The sequence below is a fragment of the Primulina huaijiensis genome, chromosome 12, assembly GCF_012295235.1.
Source record: "Primulina huaijiensis isolate GDHJ02 chromosome 12, ASM1229523v2, whole genome shotgun sequence".
NCBI lineage: Eukaryota > Viridiplantae > Streptophyta > Magnoliopsida > Lamiales > Gesneriaceae > Primulina > Primulina huaijiensis.
This window is the reverse complement of record NC_133317.1, coordinates 9,775,540-9,799,295: the sequence shown is the minus strand read 5'-3', so window position 1 is coordinate 9,799,295 and position 23,756 is coordinate 9,775,540. Positions and strand designations below refer to the sequence as shown.

Genomic DNA, 23,756 nt, shown 5'->3' with positions numbered 1-23,756 from the left:
ATATATATATATATATATATATATATATATTACTAAGAATATATTTATATTTTTTATTTATTGAATTGAATAATGTATACCTTAATCTCTTATTTTAGCTCATAATATTTTAGGATTGAAATAATTTTATTTTATAAGGATGTATTTAAAATGAAAATATATAATCATAATTTTTATTTTGTTATGAGTTGAATATAATAATAGAATTCAATTTGTGAAAATATATTTTTGTTTCTAAATATTATTAATATAAGTTGGAAAATAAATTTAATGATTTATTAATTTTAGAAGTTTTTTATTATATAATGACTAAATATTTTAAAATAGAATTTTTAGCGAGCAGGTCCAATGGGTCAAACCTGGATTGGACCCTCCCTGTTGCCATCCCTAGCCGGCTCCTAGTAAAAGATTATGGTCGTTATGAAGTGAATCATTTTTAACATATAGTGTTCTATTTTAACACAAGAAAAAGATAGGACAAAGATATTTATTAGCAGAACGGTGAACCACTAAATGCTTATTATCTCACACATTTGTTTGCAATTTCGTTAGTCATAACCCCTGGTTGATGACCATAAGTTCTAAATCAACTTGCAGTTGTCGGGACAAAATGGATGCTTGATCACAAATATATGTAGGAATAACTACAATGGATCACATATTTATTGGAAGTGCAACGTGGAGTAAAACTCATGGGTATCATAGAGCTTGAGCACAAGGCACTGGACAAAGTATGTGGTTGATGATGATGATGTAGAGTCTAAATATTCAAATAAAATTTCATCACATTTAACCAATTATATGGCTGAAAAACTATTGAACGATAATAATTCAAATTTTCACTAGTCTATTAGTTAAAAATAAGTAATTATTATGTTGTATTTCTAGTATATCGTATTAGGTTACTAGACTTACGTGTAAGATCTAGTTATGAGTTTACCATTACCAGTAGAGATGCACATTTAACAAAAGCAAGAGACTTAAAATTGAAGAATATATTTACTTGCGGTCAACTTGGTCAGCTTTAAGAAAATATTCTTTATCGTTTGCATGCTTCAGTTATTGGTGTCTGCAGCATGAATAATAACACAAAAATTACATCTCATGTCTAGGCTGAAGATACCTTGCAACGTGTTTGTAGTTCTTTGGATCATGCTCAGAGCAGTTCTTCTGGGTGTCTCGCATGTTATGGGAGGAATTTGGATGAAAAATGTGCTACTTTAGTTCACTCACAAAAGAAGGAATCGTTTTATATTGTTGAAGGTGGGTTGATGATGTTACTGAAAAGCTGTTTGGAACTAGATAGAGAAAACTATGTGAGTATATTGTCGGGGCATGTTGATCATATTCAAAGTTCCGACTCAGAGGATGTTGGATGGGGGTGTGGGTGGCGTAATATCCAGATGCTTTGTTCGCACTTGCTCAGTCAAAGACAAGAAGCAAGTGATGTCTTGTTTGGTGGTTCTGGATTTATACCTAATATTGCATCACTTCAAAGATGGCTAGAACTTGCTTGGGAAAAAGGCTTTGATGCACCCGGCTCAGATGACTTTGATAAAAAAGTCTTTGGCAAGTGTGATTGGATTGGAACTACAGAATGTGCCACACTTTTCCGTTCCTTTGGTCTGCACGCCGGCATAGTGGATTTTTGTGATAAAGATTTAGGGTTAGATTCTTCTGGTTGCTTAACCTCTGGTATTGGAGGAACAAATAAAAGTGTTGACAAGAGGAAATATGCACAGGTTTATGGACCGATGGACATCTTTCTGTCGGAGGGAAAACTAGATTTGTCGTTCTCAGTTAACTCAATGAACTCAGTGAATGGAAGCTCTAAGCACTTTAATGTTTCATCTCACAAGGTTGTTGAGTGGGTGTGGAATTACTTTTCTGGCAACAAGGTCAACAAACCAGGCAATCTCAGTGTTATTCTTAGCGAGAAAGCGTAAGTAAATTGTAACAATATGTATGAGAGGTCTTATCATGGTGATATTATATTCTTTTAATGAAAAATTCTTGAATCTGTAAAAGTAAATGAATCTTTTGTTCAAAAAACGATTCTGCTATGTTCATAACCTAATGACGTCTTACCATGAGGTTTCTGAGCAGGCCATTGTATTTTCAACATCATGGCCACTCGAGAACAATTATTGGCATTCAAGCTACACATCAACGGACTGGGATGCAGCAATACAACTTGTTAATTTTCGACCCATCTGAAGTAAGATAGTTTGTATACCTGAGTGTAGAAATAATTATTGATTTTAGTGCTGCCTTCATTCTATAATAGCATTATATTCAGCTGGAAACCTGGTGATCCTTTCAATTGACGTCTTTATATTTCTGAGATCATTTTATTTAGATGAAGAACTGGCAAGATTCTATCTTCTGTGATGCTTATGGATTCAAAATGTTTAGTTTTTGGAGTTTGTGTCTCATCATGGTACTTCCAACGTGTTTCCAGCAATCTATCTTAAAGATAAATCATACCAAATCTTCTTCTACCATGGATCCTGATTCCTTGAAGCCTGTTTTTAAATCAATGAGAAGAAGTAAAACCTGTGGTATATGTTTACCTTTTTTTTTAATTGTATTTCACAGTCTCAAATGTCTGCTGCTAATTAATGGAACTTGTGGTAAAGTAAAATTTTTAGATGTTTATATTGCAATTTAGTTCCGTAAAATTATAGCTTATTTATAAGGTCCACCAATCATTGTTTTCTAGAAAACCAGAGCTCTGGAAAAATCTCTCAGAGCGAATCTTGGATGGCAAAAATTAATAAAGAGAGGCGCCCACACTTTAAAGAAGCAGCAGTACCAGGTTGTTATATATTATCTTCTGTTTTGATTGTTCATTTTGTAATAGATGTTTCTGTTTCAGTTGTGCTTTGTTGATAATGGAATTTCGCATGGGGAAGAGTTGGAAAGGCTGAAGACCTTGCACAGCATTCGTTTCAATTTATAGGTTGCAATTTGAACTGGGTGTTTATTTTGTGTACCATGTTATTTTTCTCTTGGATGACCACAGCTCACATGAACCCAAGCTAATCAATATGATTATTGTGCACATGGCATGATGATCGCAACCTCAACAAACTAATGGAATCTCAAGGCGACTTTCAGTATATTGCTGTTGATGTAGACATTTTACCTTCTGTGATATTCTGAGCCTGACAGCCTTGAGTGAACTCCGTCATTTACTTTAACTAAAAGGGTTGCTTGGTACTCATTTCCACAACCTTGCCTCGTTGTCCGCAATGGCCATGACAATTGAGTCAATTATTGCCGAAAGCCTGTTTGCTTCTTCGAATTGTGTTTTTGCAGTTTTGGAGATTCCAAAGAATCAATGACAGCCCCTTTCTAGTGCATTTGTTGATTCATCAAGGAGCATCATTCCAGGCTTTTTCAGTAGGTGCCCTCGTGATTACTATTTTTTGGTATCGTCCGCCAGAAAGTTGGCACCTCCTTTTCCCCTACCTATGTATTGTATCCTCTGGGCATACTGCTCATAATTTCATGTATGTTTTCATCGGTTGGCACCTGTATCATTTCAGCTTCAGGTGCCTTTTCATTCACGATTTTGTCTCTATTCGAGCAACTGAAGAGGAGTGGCTCCGGCTGCACCAATTCAATTTGTCCGCAATTTTCTCAGATTGTAATCTCGAATGTCATTCCGTTGATTAGAATCTCTCTTTTGGCATCATAAAAGATCCGAGAAAGAGAGAAAACCGAAGATTTCCCTGCTCCACCTGGCCCAACAAGGGCATCTTTTGATCCTGCTTCAATTTTAAGGAAGGAGTCTAATATATAATAAGTTTCTGGTCTCAAGAGGCAAGAGAACTGGACGTTTTGAAACTCAACTTCACCCTTAATGCTCCGATTTGGTGACTGCTTCTGAGAGTCTAGTTTGATTTCTGTCTCTCGATCAAGGGTTTGGGGGGCAGATGTTAAGATGCTCATAGCAGAGAAATCAGTTGGTTTCTGCAGTTCTGTGATTGAAGGTGTCTTGAGACATAATATTTCATATTTTTGCGTTATTGAAGTTTGTTTGACTTCTCTCAAGTAGGATTGATGTATACCACAATGCAACAGCATTAGCAAATTCCATGAGCAAAGAGATATAGCTTGAATTATCCGGTATTTTCTGCTTCTCTTGCTCATCATGAGTGGCTTCTTCAAAATCACTTTTGCCTTTTCAGTCACATGCTCTTCCTGGAAACAAGGTCTGGATAAGCCGCATAATTGTCATGTGAAACTCCTTCCGATGAGTTGCTTTGAATTGACCCACCAAAAAAGTGGCATGGCATGACAGATGGGACCTATAATCCTGCTAACTTTGATGCTGACTATTGTTGCGATGGCAATGGTGGATGTACCCTGAAAAATATAAGACATTTAGTGTGAGATAATGCTCTTGGCTGTCGATATAATCCTTTTTCTGTAACATGAAGAAATACAGGATTATAGTTGACTGCCTGGACAACTCAGTAACTTTTATAGGATTGTGAAGTCTTGTTATAGTGACATGATGATTCTCTTGCCGCAACCGCTAGTTGTAACAGGTCACTTTTCCTTCTGGGATTGATCATGTAAACCCTTGAAGGATCTAATCTTCATTCCGGGATGGATAAGCAAACTGCACGTCACATATCTCTCATTCAATCAGGACTAGTGTCTCTCCTAGTTTATCATATAATATTAGCTTTTCTTTGAATCACATGTAACTTGTAAGGCTTCCTTTCTGGTAGCTTTTGGTTGGTTAAAAATCCGCATGTGTGGTACAGCATATGTGAGTGATGTGCGACTTGAACAGTTATACATCAAAGTTAGAATACTCTCAAGAGTCTTCAACTGAACAAGTTTTTTATCCCTATATTTCAACTGATCTTTTTTGGTTGAAATAATGAGAAAATTATATGCTTTAATTAGTATTATTTATCAATGTTCTAAAAAGCACGCTTAAGCCTTAAGTTTGAAGCTCGGCAAAAACGTCCCGCATCGGAGAAAGCGGAAAAAAGCGTTAAGCATAATTAAGGTGTTTAATTAAGCGTACTTAAGCACAATTAATTGTATCTATTTATTTTTTAATTTTTTTTATTTTGAAGGTATATCTTTTTATTTTAAAACAATAAATTATGTTTATAATTTAGATGTTTATTTTTTAATTTTAATTATGATTAAACATGTCTGATAACGATTTGACAAATATTTAACATTTTTAATGTGATCTAGTTGTAAAAACAAATAAAGATTGTAATTTTGATATTTTTATGATTTTATAAATATGAGAATTAATGCATCAGAATTAAATTTATCATATTTATGTATTATTTTATCTATTTATTGGTTTGAGATAGTTACCATTACACTAAAGATAAAACACGTTTTTTCACGCTTAAGCATGTGCTAATCTCGCTTAAGCTTGAAAAGCTTGGAGCTCGACATCCGCGTTTCGGGACGCTTCACGTTTTTTAGAACCTTGTTATTTATAACATAATAACGGGTAGATGATGATGATGATGTCATTCTTAATATGTCGTCGTTGTTAACAGCTTGTAGGTAAATAATTGAAGATAGTTTGCAGGCATGCTCTAATTGTTGAATATTTATTATAATTGAATAAGAGGTTTATAATAGTATTGGTTTTATGAAGGGTTGCTGGCTTTTGAACCGGGTTCTAATAAATCTAATTTTATGGTTGAAAAGTGCAAGAGAATTTAGAGATGGGAATTCATATCAGTTTGTTCATAATATGGTTGGTGAAATATACCGTGCACATTCGTCCGTTTTGCGAAACTATGAAATAACTTTTATATTTGAACCCGTTTTGGAGCAAACATGTCCATGACTCGGAAATCGATTTTTTTTAATATAAAGTTTTACATTTTTTTTTCAAATTGAATATTTTGTGATTGTTAATATAATTAAGATTGTCTAATTTGTCTGTCATAAACAAATAAAAATTAATAATTAATAAACCAACAAATATGAAGGTGGGTCTTTCATCAGATGAGTTGATCTGATTTATAATTATCATAGAAAATATTATTTTTGGCCAATATTTTCATAACAGGATCAGTTTAGTTTATAAAAACGGTTCAACCGCTCGAACCGTTCAACCGGACGGTAGGACTGGAATATTATATTATATAAAATAATAAATAGAATATAGTAAATAATATATTGCAAATTTTAAAAATCTAAAATAAGTATATAAATAATAAAAAAATATTTATCAAAATTTAAAATTAAAAAATATACATATAATAAATATAATTATATCTATATTTTTTTGACAAAATAAATCAAAATAAGCTTTAATACAACTAAAAAAATATTTTTAATAAAGTTTAAAATTTAAATAATCATATATATAACAACTAAAAATAAAATTCAAAATATAAGAAATATATTTTTAAAAAAATATAAGAAAATAATTAAATTCTAAAACTTTATTTAAAAAATTACAAAAGTTGTGAACTTGTCAGAAGGGTTTTAACCGATTCACGATTGGTCCAGCAGGTTCTTAACCAGTTCGACCGGTTGTCGATCGGTTTTGACTAATTTTACCGTTAAAATAAGTTATAGAGTAGGTACAAACCGGACCGATGGCTAGTTCTCGGTCGAACTGGCCGATGCTGTCCTGTTTTAAAAACACAGTTTTCCGCATAAAAAATAATACTTTTTTATGAGTTAGATCGAAAATCCGCCTCACCAAATTGAACCGTGAGATAATTTCACAAAAGTTTTTGTGCAAAGATGGAAACATTTAAATAAAGTACTTTTGTCTTAAAAATTTAACTCCATTTTTTTCACCTGTATTATTGGCAAATATTTTGTATATAACATACTAAAACTTGGGGTAAAATATAAATAATATTAAATATTGTTGTATTTTATATTTTTAATATATACTAAAATTCCGTGATTTTTTTAAAATATGAAATGTTATTTTTTTGAATAAAAATTTTAATTGTTAACATACAAAAGTATTATATTTGATTTTTTTAAGGTAAATTAAAATTTTATTATGTAAGGAAAGGTATTATAAGGGCAAGATTTTCTAATAATTAATTATAGGTAAAGTAAAATATTATTTTCATTTTGGATTGAAATAACACTCCCCTAATAATTACCCAACACCCCTAATAAATAGACGGTGAAGGTAACTACATTAATTTACACCAATTAATGTAAGCAGCCATCACAACTAGAAAATGACATGTTATCAATCAATTTATACTTAGTTCAATAATTTGAATTTTTTATTTTATTTTTTTTACTGGAGTGTTGGAATAATGTCGGAAAATGACAGTGTGGTATCGAAAAATGATGAAGTGTCATAAAAATTGCTGACATAACATCGATCAAGTCAGTAATCAGATGAAATAAGATCAAAATCGAAAAAAAATATTTGAAAGTATAATCGTCCGTTTTAAAAAAAAAAAATGAAAATAATGTAAGTTAGGGTCATACGATATTATTGGGCAAATAGGCTTTTGTGACATTTTTCACGAATTTTTTTTGGTCGACTTAGAATATGAAATCGAAGGAAAAAACTTGTTTTTTTTTTTTAATTTTTACTGAGATAAATTTTAATTTGTATAATATAAATTTTATTTTTGTTATATGACTCATGTAAGACATTATCAATGTTAAATAAACAATGTTTGATTGATTTATTGGTTTCAAGTGAAAAAATCAAAACCAAAAAATAATTTAATTTATTAGTGAAAATCAAATATTGACAAATTACATTATTAAATTCAAAACAAACAAAAATTATTATTTTCGCACTTAAAATATCATATTCCCAAATTAATGCTACGTATAAGCTCAGAATTCGCACCAGCTTGCATGTAGAATAGCCGCATCTAAGTCTCAAAGTTTAGCCACATCTGTCACTTAGCAGTTATTTAGGTATATTATATTATATTATATTGAAAAATATCATCTGATGCTTAATAAAAATTATTAGAAAAATATACACAACGACATGTAAATTCAAAGAAAGAGAATTTCTCCACAAAACTGTGGACTTTTTCATTTCCAATGTCCACCTATCATTTAATGCTCCCAACTAACCCAATATCAAAGACTCTACATTGTACTCTCTCATTTATTTTATGGTTTATAGGCAGTTCACATTACTTCAGCTGCAGGTAATGAATATCTTTTGGTAAAATTTTTTTACCGAAAACAAAAAAAGGAAAAGGAAAAGGAGAAGTCAAGCCCTAAACAGAACCCTGGATTCCTGCAAACACGAGTGTGCAATGACATGTTGCTTTACAGCTTTCCTCTTGCATTATGACGATGATCGTATAGCCTCAATAATTTTATCATCATAGTGTCGTCGTGTTTGTGTGTGAAAATGGAAAAAGAAGAGAAAACCTGGGTGAAAGAAAAGGTAGAGGAGGAAGAAGAAGAAGAAGAAGAAGAAGAAGAAGAATACAAGACACTTCTCATGAAGGCAAGAAAATCAAGAACTGAGAAGGGTGACGTCGAAAGTATACAAAATGAAGTGAAAGATGGAATTTCTGAGAGAAATGAGCATGTAAATGAGTCGATGCTCATTGCAAATTTAGCTAAAAATGGGATGAAAGGACTTGATGGGGTCCTAGGAGAATATGCAGAAGGGCAGCAGAAACAAGAGAATCTTGTTTTCCTCGACAAAGGTGAAGGTGAGGATGGTATATGTATATGATAGCTGCATGTGCTGTCAAGTGCTTTTGCTTTATATCTTTGTACTTTGAAACAGTCTAGTATGATATTCCTGAGCCTTAACCCCACTCCATGACCACCTTTCTTTGATTTTCCCCCCATACACACATATATGTATATATAAGTATGTATTATACCTAAGTTTTATGTATAAATATACACAAGATTTGAAATTAAACTTATATATATATATGTGTGTGTATTATACCTACGTTTTATGTATAAATATACACCAGATTTGAAATTGAACTTATATATGTATATGTGTGTGTATTATACCTAAGTTTTATGTATAAATATATACAAGATTTGAAATTGAACTTATATATATTTATGTGTGTGTATTATACCTACGTTTTATGTATAAATATACACCAGATTTGAAATTGAACTTATATATATTTATGTGTGTGTATTATACCTAAGTTTTATATATAAATATACACAAGATTTGAAATTGAACTTATATATATATATGTGTGTGTATTATACCTAAGTTTTATGTATAAATATACACAAGATTTGAAATTGAACTTTTATCTTTTTACTAGAGGAAGTCCAGATAATCTGATTTGGTTTACCACCTGAGAACTTGAACGGGTACATTTTTTTCACGGAGAAGGGCTAAATAAGAATCTATATAAACTCAGTAATTTCATTTTTCAGGGATCAATAAAGAATCCATATAAACTCAGTAATTTCATTTTTCTTCTATTTAATGTGGAACAAATAAATTCTTGAAACATCAAGTGGTTGAATGCCTAGCACGTACGTATAAAATCCTGCCATTCCTGATCTCACCATAATCATCGATTTGAATGAAGGAATATGGAAGTGTCGAATCTGCTCTTGGACCAATCAGAATGGAATTATGTTTATTGACCACATTCAGAACCATAGTGGACGATGGCCCAAGCAGATGAATCACAAAAATTTAAAATTTGAAACTGAAGGTCAGTTGATAGTACTATGATTAACAGAGATTGAATCAACGTAATATGATAGTTTAACTCTAAACATATTAAGGAGAAAAGTCTAGAAAACAATCTTGATTCATGCAATGGCAGGATTCTATGTAATGTCCGCACAACGTAAAATAAAATTTGGTTTCAGGTGTTGAATTCAATTCTGGAGAAAAGCAAATGGAGGAAAGTCCACCAGAACTTGGTGAATCGGAGATAGTATCTCAGAAACTTCGTGTTCATACTTCTGAGTCGAATTCAAATGTACAAGGAAACAGTGCGAATAATAAGTATTCGATTAGTGAGATAGAAAGCACAGAAAGTGATTTGATACATGAGGATGAGCTGGAAGAAACAGAAGTAGACGTCGAAAGAGTGTTACAGAAACAAATGACACGTGATTTATATTGTCCTAATTGCAATTCTTGCATCACAAGAACAGTTATTCTCCACGAAAGAAAACGAAGAGTTCAACTTTCTGATGAAGATTTTAAGCGTAACAAAACAGAATCTGCAGCTGTCTCCAAGTCAGGAACCTATTCTGCTCAGGCATCTGATGATGAATTGGCTGAAGATGATGCTGGTCGAGAAACGGGGAGTGTTCTATACAGATGCTTATTTTGCTTCAGCCTTTTCATTCCAACAGGTAAGCTGTTATGGACTAATAAGAGCAAAGGAGATGACAAATTTTCTGTGTAGTTAATCCCAAGAATGAGTAGAAAGCCAAAGCTAACCCTCGGAATATTCAGGGAATGGATCCAAGTTGTTTCGGATATTTGGAGATAAAAATGGGAAAGCAAGTGTACGAAATGAACAAGTATCATTACCAAGCATAAAAAAGAAGTGGTTTGCATCAAATAACCAGGAGAGAATAGTTGAGCAAGGTGATCCCTCTGTCCCTTTTCTGCTTACCACCAATTTAACTCAGTGATGTGAAGAGAGAGGCCAGCAAAAATAATACTCCTCTCTCTGAAATTTTGTATCATATCAAGCACATGAAATATAGTATATTTTGCCCTACTTCATATTCTTGGCTTTGGCATCGTTCTAACTTGTCAAGTGCCTTTACGTGACAGTACGCAAAGTATATGAGCATCAAAGTGCTTACAAAGTCCATTGCCACATCTGGAGTCATCGTTTCTGTTTAAAGGCAACAATGACTGTATTGTACTACTTTAGTAATCTTTTCATAGATCCCACAAGGAAATAGTATTTAGGCACGAGAGAAAATACTCTGATTTGGTCAATGCTACAACTGAGATGACACTCCTTGTGTAGCATGTATGTTGGACGCACGGTTTTCAAATATGTCTCATATAACACCATAAATGTATGTGTATACGCACACACAACTAAATATGCTACACAAAGAGTATTCTCTTGGTACTGCATCCCACCCCCATTATTTAACTTGACAAACAAAATGGTCAAATTTCCCCAATTCAAAGGGTCACCTGCTGCTTATGAAGCACTCATAGGGACAGCTGGGAATACTGATACTCTATAATGCAAAGATAGGATCATACTCTCTTCAGGTTGTGACATTTCTTTAAATGGAACGGTAATATAGACCGGAGAAGAAAGGTATAGTTATCAACTTCACCTATCACGAATGTCTGGAAAGAGTAAAATTATATGCATCATAGTCGCCTCTACATTCATGTTGAATTAGTGCTAAGATGAATGCTTTTTAACAATTTATCTCCCCACATGGTACAAAAGATACCGCAAAAGAGCAGTCTGAAGGATACACAAAGGTTGAATTGAATGGATCAAAGATAAGCAAAGAAAACCAAGTCAATGGTGAATCTGGTATATCATGGAAAAAACTTCAAGAGAAGACTCAAATTACATGTGAAGAATCTGCGCAGGATCCAGTTATATCTTCACAAAAAGGTGGATTAAAGTTAATGGTCTCCCCAAATGATGCTCCACTAGCACATGAGAAATCAGAGGAGGACAAAATAAACAATCAGAGAGTACGAAAGGAAATCCCAGGTAGAAAGGTTAACTTATTTTTCATCCTTTTATAATTCTATGCAAGCTGAAACCATGCCTGCACGTTAGATATTACTTTCAACTGGGTACTCTCATTTTTCCGTTTTCTGTTCGGATTTCATGTTAATTGAATCATGCATACACTAATGAGGAGGTTATCTGCTCTTACCAACAATTGAAAAATGTAAAGCCTCGGATTTCAACGGAACATTTCATGGGTCCAATCTATCCAACCAAAGTTTCTGAAAACCAAATTTTAAGTCCTAACTGTTGGATCACTAATATTTGGTGGTATTTCATCAGTAAAAGGCGCATTGGCTAGAACAATAACACGTTTAAATGCAGAAAAGATTGCAGGTATCATTGTTCGTAAGCTGTATATCATGTACTTCATTGCAGGCAAGGATACTGTGATATCTATAGGTACACCTTCAGCTTCTGAAATAGAGCAAGGTATAACTGTTTCGGAAGAAACAGTGGGTGACCAATTGCCACCTGCTCAAATCGGTGTTACTGTGAGTGAAAGGACAGAAGTGAATAATGATTTTGCAATTGAAGTGGTCAAAAGCATAGTATATGGTGGATTGGCTGAATCAATTACCAGCCTAAGTGTACTGTCATCCGCAGCTGGTGCTGATATTACCACATGTAAGTAATCTTCAATTAGTTTACGACTGCATAAAAATCTTCTTCAGTTTGCTATAAATTTACTCTTATGTTTTGGTTTTTCTTTCATTTCTTGCACTACAGTAAATATTCTAGCACTGGGATTGGCCAATCTGATTGGGGGATTTTCTGTCATTTGTCACAATGTAAGTAGACTTGCTTTCACCCACTCTGATCAAGAATCAACACCAATAGAAAGTTAAGCTAGCAGGCATTGTGTACTCACGAGTAAAATTGTACAGCTTTGCAAATTAAGAAGTGATCGAAGAGATCAACATTCAGATCAAGTTTCTCATCAAGTAACTGATCAAAAGGATCGCTATGGAGAACTCCTGGGCAGAAGGGAGAATTTCTTACTTCATACCGTGGTTGTTATACTATCATACCTCATGTTTGGCTCGTTGCCTGCTGTGGTCTATGGTTTCTCATTCCGAGTGAACGATGACAAGGGGCTCAAGCTGGTCGTTGTGGGAGCAACTTCTTTCCTGTGCATTACCGTTCTAGCTGTTGGGAAGGCTTATGTGTGTAGACCCCCCAAGAATTATGTGAAAACAGTCGTGCCTTATGTTGTATTGGGATTTGAGGCCTCAGGCATTTCATATGTTGCTGGTGTATTGATCAAAAGAATTCTGGAGAAACTTTGTCTGTTCCAATCAAGTTCAGCTGCCAATCTGATTCTCTCTAAGATGGCTCCTAAAGACTCTGCATGGGCTAGATATTAAGTAACACTAGCAAGCTTGGTTTAGTATTAGAGCTAAATGGTGAATAAAATAGCAGAAAAACAGGAGAGTCACAATGTTCTTTTCTTTAGGTTTTGGATGTCTATTTCTTGTATGTTCTATTTTCTTTCACATTTTGATTTCCATCTCCTTGTAAGACGCTTAAATGCCCTTTCCATCTTTATTTTGGTACTCGAAACCAGGTAAATTATATTTCTTGGTCCAGGGGTCCTCAGAACACTAAAGTTCCCTCGCGTGTGTGGCAAGGAGATACCTCTTAAGGTTAACTGCATCTTACCCATTTTGACATTTCACAGAGGATAAAATCCTCTCCACATTATGACACCCAACACATTTGCTGTATTCCAAAATTAAAACTGCTATAGAGACTTATCGAGTGCTAGATGCATTTTGTTTCACAACCTGCTGCATTTCAGAAGTTTTATTATATGCAGCATAGCTTGGTGATGCACTGCTTCTTTCAACCAAGTCATGTATGACAGACTCGCCACAGAAAGGTGATGACACATATTGCATTGATAAGCAAAGCTCGGGGATAACATCGACAAAATTCTAGACAGATGCAATTTAAAAATTGATTAAAAAAAGCTTGTATTCGTTCATATTACAAAATGTTGCACAAAATTCCTGAAATTGAGAAGGGTTGTATATAGACATATCGGTATATAAAAATAGGAAAATATATCGATTCTCACCTCTCAAAAGCTAAAACCCAAGAATACCGTAAGAAACACAATAACATCTACTTACACAAGTTCCACAAGGCCATTGCCAATAAATTACCAAGACCGAAGAAATAAGTTTTTTGGCAACATCCACCCATTAAACAACCACCACAAAGGTAAATGATATTCCTTTCTAATCACAAACTTTTGTCATCTAATGCCTGATTCAATTCTACCCTGCTTTTACCTTTCTTTATTTTTGCTTTAACCCGAGACTTCGTAACAAGGGTTTGCACTGTGTTAGCAAAGTTCCCAACGGCCATAATTATAAGAAGAATTCCACAGACAATTACCTGAAATATGCACATCTTAGGATTTGACAACATTTAATATCGCTGCAAAAGATGAGACACTATTGACCAAGACTATTTTAGACAACAAAGAGCTACTCAATTTGTACAAAATGAAGAAAAATTATCACAAAAGCATCAAGGTTAAAAGTTCAGTTTTCCGTTTACCTGCCAATCTGAACTGAATCCAGTAAGTGCTGTTTTAAGATACAACAACCCAACATACGCCTCAAAACCCTGAAAGCAAAGATCTGGTTAAACAGGTTTCTGAGGTAAAAACACTGAGCTGAATAGTAAATCATTCACATGGCAAAACATAAGATGTTGCACATATTGGTCATCTTATATCTTCTTTCGGGTATCATTTGAGTCACCTACACCATTGAACATTATTTGTTTCTCTTCCACCTCAGCCTTAGTTGGTTTTAGTTAGTTTCAAGGCAGGAAAATTGGTTGCTTCTATTCTCTCTTAAGAGAGTTTCATTTGTATGGACCCAAAAACAATTTTTTCATATCTGAATGGAGTCCTCACTCTTCCTTTCCCTAATGTAGAGCTCTATAAGTTTTTTTACCTGGGCGCACTTCTATGGTCGATTCATTTGCATACTATAATTTGCTTCATTTTTTCGATCTGTTATTTTTTAGTAATTTCTTAAATTTTACATCACTTTCAAATTGATCCTGTACAAATTCTGCAGTAATTCATCAGTTTCAAAATTAGAAATATGAAATCGAATGGAGCAACCATTATGTACAGCAATTCATCAGTTTCATAGTTAACTCCACTATTCAGTTGAATATAATGGCTGCTCCCTTCATTGTCAATTACCTGTTCTAGTTTAGATATACCTGTGTTATTCTAATTTTTAGCAGTTGATTGGTTCTAAAAACTATAGGTCATGGAGTCGTGCAATATTTATCTCTACAAGCAAAAAACAAATATTCATTGCCGGAACTTGTTGTCAACCAAAAGCAGGATCATCTTAGCAGCATCAGTAGGAACAATGTAATGCAACTGTGCTATCACAGATCATAAAGTGCTGGGTCTAAGGAAATCTTTGATGGTATTATTTGCTCTACGGATGCATCCTCGGTTTGGAAGGATCTGAAACAGAGAATTGATAAGGTCAACGAATCTTAAACCTTTGCTCCGCATTGAGAAAAGACGAGTGTAAGGTTCCTATTCAATTTTTGTCAATTATTCGAGATTGCTGCAGTTATGGGATGAACATTTATCACTCACCTGGTAACACCTTCCTTGGTGTGCTTGTGCAACAACATGCCATGTTGAGTTTGACCAACAACAAATGTTTCTTCAATTTTCAATTGGATTGTATGATAGTTATATGCACCTAGGAGTAAGATTAATAATAAAATGTTTACCATTTATCATTAGAGCTTTTTCAATCATATTTGAAGAAGAGTCGCATAGGACGATTGCTTTCTCTAGTACACATTTATCATCTGCAGTGCTTACTATTTCAACCTTCTTTTCTTCTTCATCTCCAAAAAAATCTGATGCTCCTAGGTGTAAAGAATGGTAATTGTATTGATCTTGATAGGGCTAATCGTTACTAACTAAGGGCATCCACAATGGTGCCCTTTGCACCAGCTTTTTGTACGAAAAGCTCTAGTAAAGAGCTTGGATCATAGTGCAAGTGTTTTAATTTAAGTAGCTACTATTTGTGGTAGAAATAGCCCCACATGGTAGGCCAGGCTGCTGCTACGTTTTTGGATTTTGAATTTTATATCTCAATAATTTGGTCAAATGACCGTTGCATTTTGTGTGATGTTTTTGTTTTTTGTTTTTGCTTGAATTATTTTCAACTAGCCAGTGTACTATTTATTTTTAAAATTAAAACTAGCCGTTTTTTGGTCTACAAATACACAAAAAATCTTTCATTTTTTACTTTCATCCTACAATTCTTAATTCACAAGATCACCAAGTCCCCAAAAAAATTATTGCCTTAGTTTTTTGTACTCCATATCATCCTATAATTCTATTTTTTTTATATTTCATCCTATTTCATCCTATAATTCTTAATTCACAAGATCACCAAGTCTCCAAAATTATTGTCTTCGTTTTTTGTACTCCGTATCATCCTATAATTCTAATTTTTTTATCCGAAATTAATGAAAGTTTTAGTGGGTCTTCCAGAAATTATTTGAATTTGGAATATATTGAAGAAAATGATACTTCACAAAATTCTATCGATTGTCTTAATATCCAATTTTCTGATCTCACACAATACCCTTACAATTTTCCAAATGTTCCATATATCCCCACAATATCAGCCTAATTTTATGAGCTCTCAAAACTTGCCTACTTATCTGAATAATGCCCCCAAGCTCCATTTCAAGGGTAGCCAATTTGCAATGCAAACCTCCCCTTGTGCATTTCCTCCTCTACAACCATCAATCATACCTTCAAACGAATCAAGGAGTACATATGCATGTGACACTAATAAGGAACCCGGCAACACCACACTTGCCCAACTAGCGGTGAACATCGCAGATAATGAAGTATCTAACAATTCTAATTTCTTTGTTGTGATCAAGTCATAAACATCAGAGCTAACAAACATTGTAAGTAATTCCATTGAAGCTAGCTACTGTGATTTTTCAATTAATATGCCTAGTGGAATTCACACTCCTCCTAGTCATATAGGTCTCATTCCACCAACAAATGATCTTTTACTCCATAATATACTTCATGCACCGGGGTTTCATTCAACTCGTCCACTTCCACGTTGACAAAAAATATAGCTATTGTTTTGTCTCCTCATAGCTGGAATTTTGTCTCTTTCTCGATCTATGTCTCCCGTCTATTGTTTCTCACCATGGCCAGTAGGGACTCATGGCCATATTCCTACTGCTCAACTTTCAGTCATCAATTCCGATAACTATCCGATCAGGAGATCCACAAACCCTCAAATCTGGACCTAAAACTATCGTTTTTCCATCCTCCCTACAATCAAGTCATCATACCTTATCCATCAAAAAGTTGTTAGGGGTTTTAGGTAATGATGAATGAGGTTTTTTTATTTTTGACGTGACGGAGTGGGGACCACAAAAAACCTGATAATGGGTTTTTACAATTGGAGATGCCCTAAGAGAAATCCTTCTGATTACAAGCTGCACAAGTCTAATAACGGTACAATCAGAAGTCAAAAAGGAGTTGAACTTCAGAACACTTCGAGTCAGCCCCAAAATTCTCTTTTCTCACATATTCAGTGTACAAAGATTCCGAAGTTGCTAAACAAAACCTTCCCCGGGAACACTTGTCCAACTAGCGGTGAATATCGCAGGTAATGAAGTATCTAACAATTCAAATTGTTTTGTTGTGATCAAGTCATAAACATCAGAGCTAAAAAACATTGTAAGTAATTACATCGAAGCTAGCTACTGTGATTTTTCAATTAATATGCCTAGTGGAAGTTACACTCCTCCTAGTCATATAGGTCTCATTCCACCAACAAATGATCTTTTCCTCCATAATATACTTCATGCACCTGGGTTTCATTTCAACTCGTCCACTTCCACGTTGACAAAATATAGCTATTGTTTTGTCTCCTCATAGCTGGAATTTTGTGTCTTTCTCGATCTATGTCTCCCGTCTATTGTTTCTCATCATGGCCAGTAGGGACTCATGGCCATATTCCTACTTCTCAACTTTCGGTCATCAATTCCGATAACTATCCGATCAGGAGATCCACAAACCCTCAAATCTGGACCTAAAACTATCGTTTTTCCATCCTCCCTACAATCAAGTCATCATACCTTATCCATTTACAGATTATACATGTATCATCCATCACCCGTTCAAAATCTTATACAGTTTTGTTTGACCTCTGTTTCTATTATTAAAGAACCTATTTCCTATGATGAGGTAGCCACTGATTCCAGATGGAGAGATGCAATGGTTGCAGACATTGCAGTCCAGTCATACTTGGGATATGTTGACTTGCCTCTTAGTAAGAAAGCTATTGGGTGTAAATGGGTACACCAGGTGAAGCATCGTCCCAGAAGGGAGTGTAGACCGTTTCAAGGCTAGTTTAGTGACCAAGAATTTTACTCAACAAGAGGGAATTGATTACAACGATAAATTTTGGGTGTTTGGTTAGTGTTGTAGCAATTAACGTTGGCCTATTTATTAAATGGATGTGAATAATGTTTTTCTTCAAGGCCATTATCAGCAGATCCAGCACGAGGTATGTAAGCGATTGGAATCACAACATGGTCTCAAGTACGCCTTTAGGTAATTTAAACATAAGTTCACTTCTGTCCCAGGCTAGGTACATCCAATCTCATCACAAAATCTCCTTATTTGTTAAGTGAAAGTGAAAATGGTTCTCTAATGATTGAACCCTCTATTTCAGCATTGCACATCATCTAAATTCTTATTTGAAAATCAAAGACCTTGGTTCTGGGTGTCAAAGTCGCTCGAGGGGCATCTGTATGGATCAATGGAGATATAATATCGAACTAAATTCCTAAGCAGGTCTTGCTGGTGCAAAACCATTTACACCAGTTCATACATGCTCCAAAATCATATCGCATGAATGCTGCCCTTCATACTCTGAGATTTTTAAAAGAGAGCCTAAGCTTAGCTAATCTACTCTTTTTTTTTTTTTTTTGATAGAAAACTAAGCTTAGCCAATCTACTCTTAGCTAACACCACTAATCATTTATCTGCCTATAGTGATTAAGACGTGGGAACATACTTCATGACTCGATGTTGCCTCACAGGCTGCTTTATTAAACTTGGTGGTTCTTTGATTTCTCAGAAAACGAAAAAACACTCGGTTGTTTCTTGTTTGTTTCTTTATTCTATGGCAATAAGATAGCTTTACACATTGCTGAAAATCCCCTTTTACCACGACATATGAAAATCAAAGTCATTTAATTCATGAGAAACTTCATGATATATTCTACATCTCTATCAATAGCAAACCAGTGGTATTTCACACAAGGCTTGAACAAAACTCAGCATTTCCATTTGTTATTCTTAGAAGGAGAATGTTAAGAACCACATAATCATCATTTGGAGCACATACACCATCAAACATGATTTAATTTTCCTTCACCGCAGAGTATTAATTGGTTTGAGCTGGTTAGTTCCAAGGCACATAAAATTCTCTCTGTTGTATATATGATATTGTACAGTTAATTACACTGAAGCAAAGCATTGTTTTTATTGTTTAAGTTATATAAGACAGCTTAAAGTGTATTGTTCAAAAGAAAAGCAGTATTCAATAGAGTTTTTGGGTGTTTTTGGAAATTGCTTTTAGAAAATGTGTTTTATGACATTATTTTGGACAATGTGATATATCTTTAGTTAATTTTTTGAATCATCCATTTGTTACGGTAAACATCATGTCATAAAAATATGTTGGTTAGTGATATCATATCATATATATTTAATTTTATTAATTAATGGTGTATGAGGTATTTTAAAACTTTATATTTGTTGGAAAATTTTCGAAAATTGAATTAAAAATAATGATTATGTTGAAAGATATAAAATAATATAAAAGTATTTTTGGGAGATTGTATTGGAAAATATGAGAGATCAGTTCCGGTTCTTGACATATATGAGTGTAGAAAATCCAACCGGTTGTTCTTAAAAATAACATCTTGTCCAAAGGATGAGATCATTCCAATAAATAACTCAAATAACAAATTTCACTGGGAACTAAAAAATTAGCAACAATATACCTGCAAAGCAAAAAGTACAGGGAAGAGCAGCAGCAACTGACCCTCAACTCCAGCAGTTTCTCCCCAAACAACATCCATTCTCCTGGCCTACAACAACCCAAAAAAAATCATCTATAAAAAAAAGTTGAGAACAGAATGAAAAATTATGAAAGGAATGTTCCACCTTAACCAGCACAAACAACAGGACTGCTTTAACAAGTGAAAACTAACCACAGTTCCTGAATCCAAGCGTTACCATTTACCAGGAGATTAAAAGGTTTTGACATTATCTAGGATCTGGATGACGATGAGCATCAACTTTAAATCAAATTCAGGCCCAAAAAAATTAAAGGAAAATTATTCCTCTCGTTGTTTACATGTAGCATGAGCAATCTTGAAAACGAATAATTAATCAGGCATACATAGTTATGCAATGACATCTTAGTAATCCTTTATGCAAGCAAGGCTGATTATTATGAAAATAACAAGTTCAACTTCCGCACCCAGAAACAAAAAAAGTCAACAAATTTTTGAAAGATGAATACTCAGTGAATATAGAGAAGTGAATTACCAACAACCAAAGGGGTGATAGTGAAGAAAGTAATATTATTTACCTTGCCAAGTGCAATACGTGTGTAGAGTCTCTGCCTTTGATATCTATTCTGAAGAATCATGGCAAATCCTTGCATTATTGCCCATTTCAAGAACAGTTGTATCCCTCTCTGCAATGAACTATATTCTTGTGATCATATGAGAGAGGAAAGAGAAGAAAAGGAGAAAAAAGAGGAAAAATAACATAGAAGAAGCCAAGCAATGTATATCTATTAATATTTTTTTCTCAGTTCACAGATTTGTGCATGTATTTGTTTTTGTTGGTAAATGTTGATACACCATAATCCACCTGCTCCCGAGCACAATCAGGTCCCTTCCCTATCCCCCACGTAAGACTAATGAGAGCCATGGCCATAGCACAATAATGATGTTTAATCCACCTGCAGAATCAAAACCTTGACTTTATTTATGCTATTGTGCACTTTTTAACATCTAAACCAAAAGACAAAGGATATTCAAGAGTCATGCTAATGCAAAGAAAACGTGGTAGCCGATACATCCACCAAGGCATCAAACTTTTAACAAGAAATTTTTTTTCCGCACTAGAAATTTTAGAGAACATGTTTTCCAAGTATTACAGCTCAGCAATCTCCTCAAATAATGTTTGAGATTTTCAAATAAATCGTAGCGTTTCAAGAAAACAGAACCAATGCAAATCACTTATACAACCACATTCTAGAAATAAATTTTTTTACATGTTGGCTACATTATAAGATACAGTAAATGCATCCAGAGCAAGTTTTGTTAGGTTACCCAGAACCTGTCCCTAAATATCTTCACACAATTAAATGCTATAAGAAAGTTCTGTTTAGAGTTATGATTTGTTTTTCCTGTTAAAAACATGTCATGATTCGACACTTTTTTCCGCTAAAACTTAATACACTCATGGCAGCCAATGTAGACCAATAGCATCCTGTTCTTTTGCTCTCCCAGTTTACTCACAGATCCCTCCTTAATCCCTCTCTCACCAAGTCATCAGAAACTTATACATCGAATATCTGGCATAGCAACAAACCCAAATATAATATTCATCTAATATAGTGGGATGGAAACAATTAGTCACTAGTGTGCAGAAACAGGAAAAATGGTGTCGGTTTTTTGTTCACAAATGGCAAATAAGATTAGCAGGTTAATTAAATAAGGTTTAAACAATATTCAATTACCATGGGCGTATATCACTTCCATTAACTCTTAAAATGTTTTCTCTCAAAGCCAAACCTGTGTAAAGATACAGCAGCCATGCCTGTAAGAAAAAATTATGCTCACTATTAGAACACTGGATATACTTCTGAAGAAAATGCAAAATATCAATAAAATACAAGGCCCAAGGAGAAGAAATGTTGATCACAGAGTACCTGGTAAAGTTGAACAGGTAGTGCCAGTAGACATCCATCCCAAATCCATGACCTTAACACTAGCAGCAGCAACGGAAGACAGAGGAACAAATATGCTGTTCTATCCTGCCATGACTTACAATTCTGTTCAATAACTAGGAAGGAACAATTGCTTTCAAAAATTGAACAGGTAGCAATATACTGGACAAGCAACCGCATAAAGAAATTTAGAGATACCAAAACGAAATGAACTAAGGCTGTTTTAGGACAAAAACAAAAATAGCATGCTACTGCTATCCAGTGTTGTCTTCATGCCTTATTTAGGTGAATACAGAATAAAATTCTAGGCAAGAATCACCAGATTGCTTAACTGTCATCTCTATAAGTATATGGGTCTCCTGATTTCCAATCACCAAAAGCTAGTGGAGCCAACGATTGTTATTTATAGATTATTCACGTTAGATAAAATTATCAACAACTAGTGCCTCATAGAATAGTCTGCCTTGTCACTCCTCATATGACATTATCCATGAGATTTCATGATCTTCCGATACCTGTCCATCTATACCTATACGATAATCTCTTATCTAACACCAATGACATAAATTAAAAAGGCATAAGAACAAAACATAGATGATTTTCACGAGCTGAATATAAAAGCATACTCTGAAATTGTTGTATTCATCTTTCACTTTCAATTGCACATCCTTCCTATTTGCCCTCACATTAATCGGTCCCAGAAACATCCTCAAAAACCTCCCTGCATTCAAACAATAATCATACAAAAAAAAAAAGAAAAGCATCCATTTTCTATATACAGAATACATCTAATAAACACACACAAAAAAAAAACAAACAAACCAACAAACCATGAGATTTGCTTGGAAGGTATGCTGCCGCATCTCCTTCACTCAACACATACATCGCTCTCGCTAACTCCTCTTCCAACTAGCAAATTAAACAGAAACATCCTTTAATAAAACGAATACGGACATTGTCGCGTGTTTGTCAAAAATCATACACATACTTTGTCAGCATTTTTAGAGCTGCGGAGCGATGAACGGAGGGAATTAATGTGCGCATCGAGTGATGCCACGCGCTGGCGGAGCGCATCTTCCTCACGGGAGGTGCGGGATAAAAGAGACGAAGCTGTCTCCTGCAATTCCTTGGCCTGCTCCACCAGCCTGGAAATTTCTCCGCCTACGGTTGTTGAATCCTCCGGCGAATCTCCCATCGAAATATGGTGGCCAAATAGACGTGCGAGACAACAAATGAAATGGAGGAGTAACTGTTTTAAAGATGTGAAGGTGAAGATGAAGATGAATCAACCAGTAAATAATAATAATAATAATAATAATAATATAAATAATAAATAAATAAACAAATAAATGATTAGGGGTCCACTAGGACCATTAACCACTTAAGTACGTAAATAAATAAATGACAACGGTGGGGTCCATGTTGGAAATGGCCATCCAGTTTTAAAACAGTTTCATTCGCCCCCAACGAAAGAATATCTTATATTTTTTATTATATTGTGTTGCAATATTTTAAATTTTGGTGACTGAACAAAGCTAATCGAATTGAATTGAATTCAAGGAAAAATACTGGATTTTCATAAAAAGAAATTTCTTAAGAAGCCTAATTGATTACAAAAGCAGACTAATAAAACATAAGAAGGATACTGATAGTCAAACCGATTCAAAGTTGATTGATGAAACCCAACTGACAATATATCTAGTTGATCAGTCAGTCCAAATCCATACATTCCTTGAAAAATCAGTATAATCGGTTATTAAAGATCATATCCCAACTGGAATAACGGATAAATTTTTTCATTCTTACAGCCACTACACCAAATATCCTTTCTCTCAAGCTTAAAGGAAGGCACTGAATTTCCCTTCTGCTGGGATTTTGGTCATCAAGAAAGAAATCGGAAAAGAATCGGCTACTGAAAATAAACTAGTTGATAAGAAGAGAAGCAAGGTAATTGGACCCAAGTCAAGTAGGAAAC

General features: G+C 34.3%; 3 protein-coding genes and 1 pseudogene across 11 annotated transcripts in view; 2 read left to right on the top strand and 2 right to left on the bottom strand.

Moving 5' to 3' along the window:
• The window catches only part of LOC140989831 (uncharacterized), a 5,920-nt gene extending 989 nt beyond the window's left edge, over positions 1-4,931 (top strand). Inside the window, exons 3-8 of one of the 5 annotated variants that reach the window (XR_012177579.1) lie at positions 1,113-1,942; positions 2,107-2,218; positions 2,723-2,818; positions 2,879-2,962; positions 3,322-3,405; positions 3,552-4,931. Coding sequence is in view for 2 of the 5 variants with exons in the window: in XM_073459271.1 (XP_073315372.1) it covers positions 693-731; positions 1,113-1,942; positions 2,107-2,218; positions 2,723-2,818; positions 2,879-2,962 (1,161 nt within the window). In the remaining 3 variants the exon portion in view is untranslated. Of the gene's footprint in view, positions 1-597; positions 732-1,112; positions 1,943-2,106; positions 2,219-2,598; positions 2,634-2,722; positions 2,819-2,878 lie in introns of all 5 variants that reach the window. The other 4 variants (XR_012177578.1, XR_012177580.1, XM_073459270.1 and 1 more) reach the window with 4 other exon arrangements.
• LOC140989397 (ABC transporter B family member 14-like) lies at positions 3,145-4,614 on the bottom strand (annotated as a pseudogene).
• A 3,217-nt stretch (positions 4,932-8,148) lies between the features above and the next one.
• LOC140990677 (membrane protein of ER body-like protein) lies at positions 8,149-13,884 on the top strand. Of its 2 annotated transcripts, XM_073460500.1 has the most exons (8): positions 8,149-8,678; positions 9,543-9,671; positions 9,832-10,326; positions 10,430-10,564; positions 11,403-11,678; positions 12,078-12,326; positions 12,429-12,490; positions 12,587-13,884. In XM_073460500.1, exons 1-8 carry the CDS (start codon positions 8,369-8,371, stop codon positions 13,064-13,066), a joined length of 2,136 nt encoding a protein of 711 aa, XP_073316601.1. In that variant the 5' UTR covers positions 8,149-8,368; the 3' UTR covers positions 13,067-13,884. The 2 variants fall into 2 exon arrangements, with proteins under 2 accessions (XP_073316601.1, XP_073316602.1); XM_073460501.1 differs by lacking the exon at positions 9,543-9,671 and having other exon boundaries at positions 8,152-8,678.
• On the bottom strand, positions 13,635-23,054 carry LOC140990678 (uncharacterized). 4 transcript variants are annotated; one of them, XM_073460502.1, is made up of 10 exons: positions 22,770-23,053; positions 22,612-22,690; positions 22,408-22,502; positions 21,764-21,868; positions 21,572-21,651; positions 20,698-20,788; positions 20,411-20,518; positions 19,818-19,904; positions 14,268-14,336; positions 13,635-14,102 (listed from the first exon to the last, which is right to left on the bottom strand). In XM_073460502.1, the coding sequence occupies exons 1-10, from the start codon at positions 22,974-22,976 to the stop codon at positions 13,947-13,949; spliced, it is 1,077 nt and encodes a 358-aa protein (XP_073316603.1). In that variant the 5' UTR covers positions 22,977-23,053; the 3' UTR covers positions 13,635-13,946. The 4 variants fall into 4 exon arrangements, 3 of the variants coding, with proteins under 3 accessions (XP_073316603.1, XP_073316604.1, XP_073316605.1); XR_012177682.1 differs by lacking the exons at positions 13,635-14,102; positions 14,268-14,336 and adding exons at positions 14,343-15,204; positions 15,343-15,451 and having other exon boundaries at positions 22,770-23,054; XM_073460503.1 differs by lacking the exons at positions 13,635-14,102; positions 14,268-14,336 and adding an exon at positions 14,343-15,204 and having other exon boundaries at positions 22,770-23,054.
• Between the last annotated feature and the right edge of the window lie 702 nt (positions 23,055-23,756).

What these genes read in the sequence shown, in the direction of transcription:
- LOC140990677 (XM_073460500.1), top strand. Translation starts at nt 8,369, where the DNA reads ATGGAAAAAGAAGAGAAAACCTGGGTGAAAGAAAAGGTAGAGGAGGAA. An exon ending in TTTCCTCGACAAAGGTGAAG is followed by an intron (nt 8,679 to 9,542) that starts GTGAGGATGGTA and finishes ATTTGAATGAAG; the next exon opens with GAATATGGAAGTGTCGAATC. An exon ending in GGAGAGAATAGTTGAGCAAG is followed by an intron (nt 10,565 to 11,402) that starts GTGATCCCTCTG and finishes ATGGTACAAAAG; the next exon opens with ATACCGCAAAAGAGCAGTCT.
- LOC140990678 (XM_073460502.1), bottom strand. Translation starts at nt 22,976, where the DNA reads ATGGGAGATTCGCCGGAGGATTCAACAACCGTAGGCGGAGAAATTTCC. An exon ending in ATGAATACAACAATTTCAGA is followed by an intron (nt 21,869 to 22,407) that starts GTATGCTTTTAT and finishes AAGTCATGGCAG; the next exon opens with GATAGAACAGCATATTTGTT. An exon ending in GATTCAGTTCAGATTGGCAG is followed by an intron (nt 14,103 to 14,267) that starts GTAAACGGAAAA and finishes TGCATATTTCAG; the next exon opens with GTAATTGTCTGTGGAATTCT.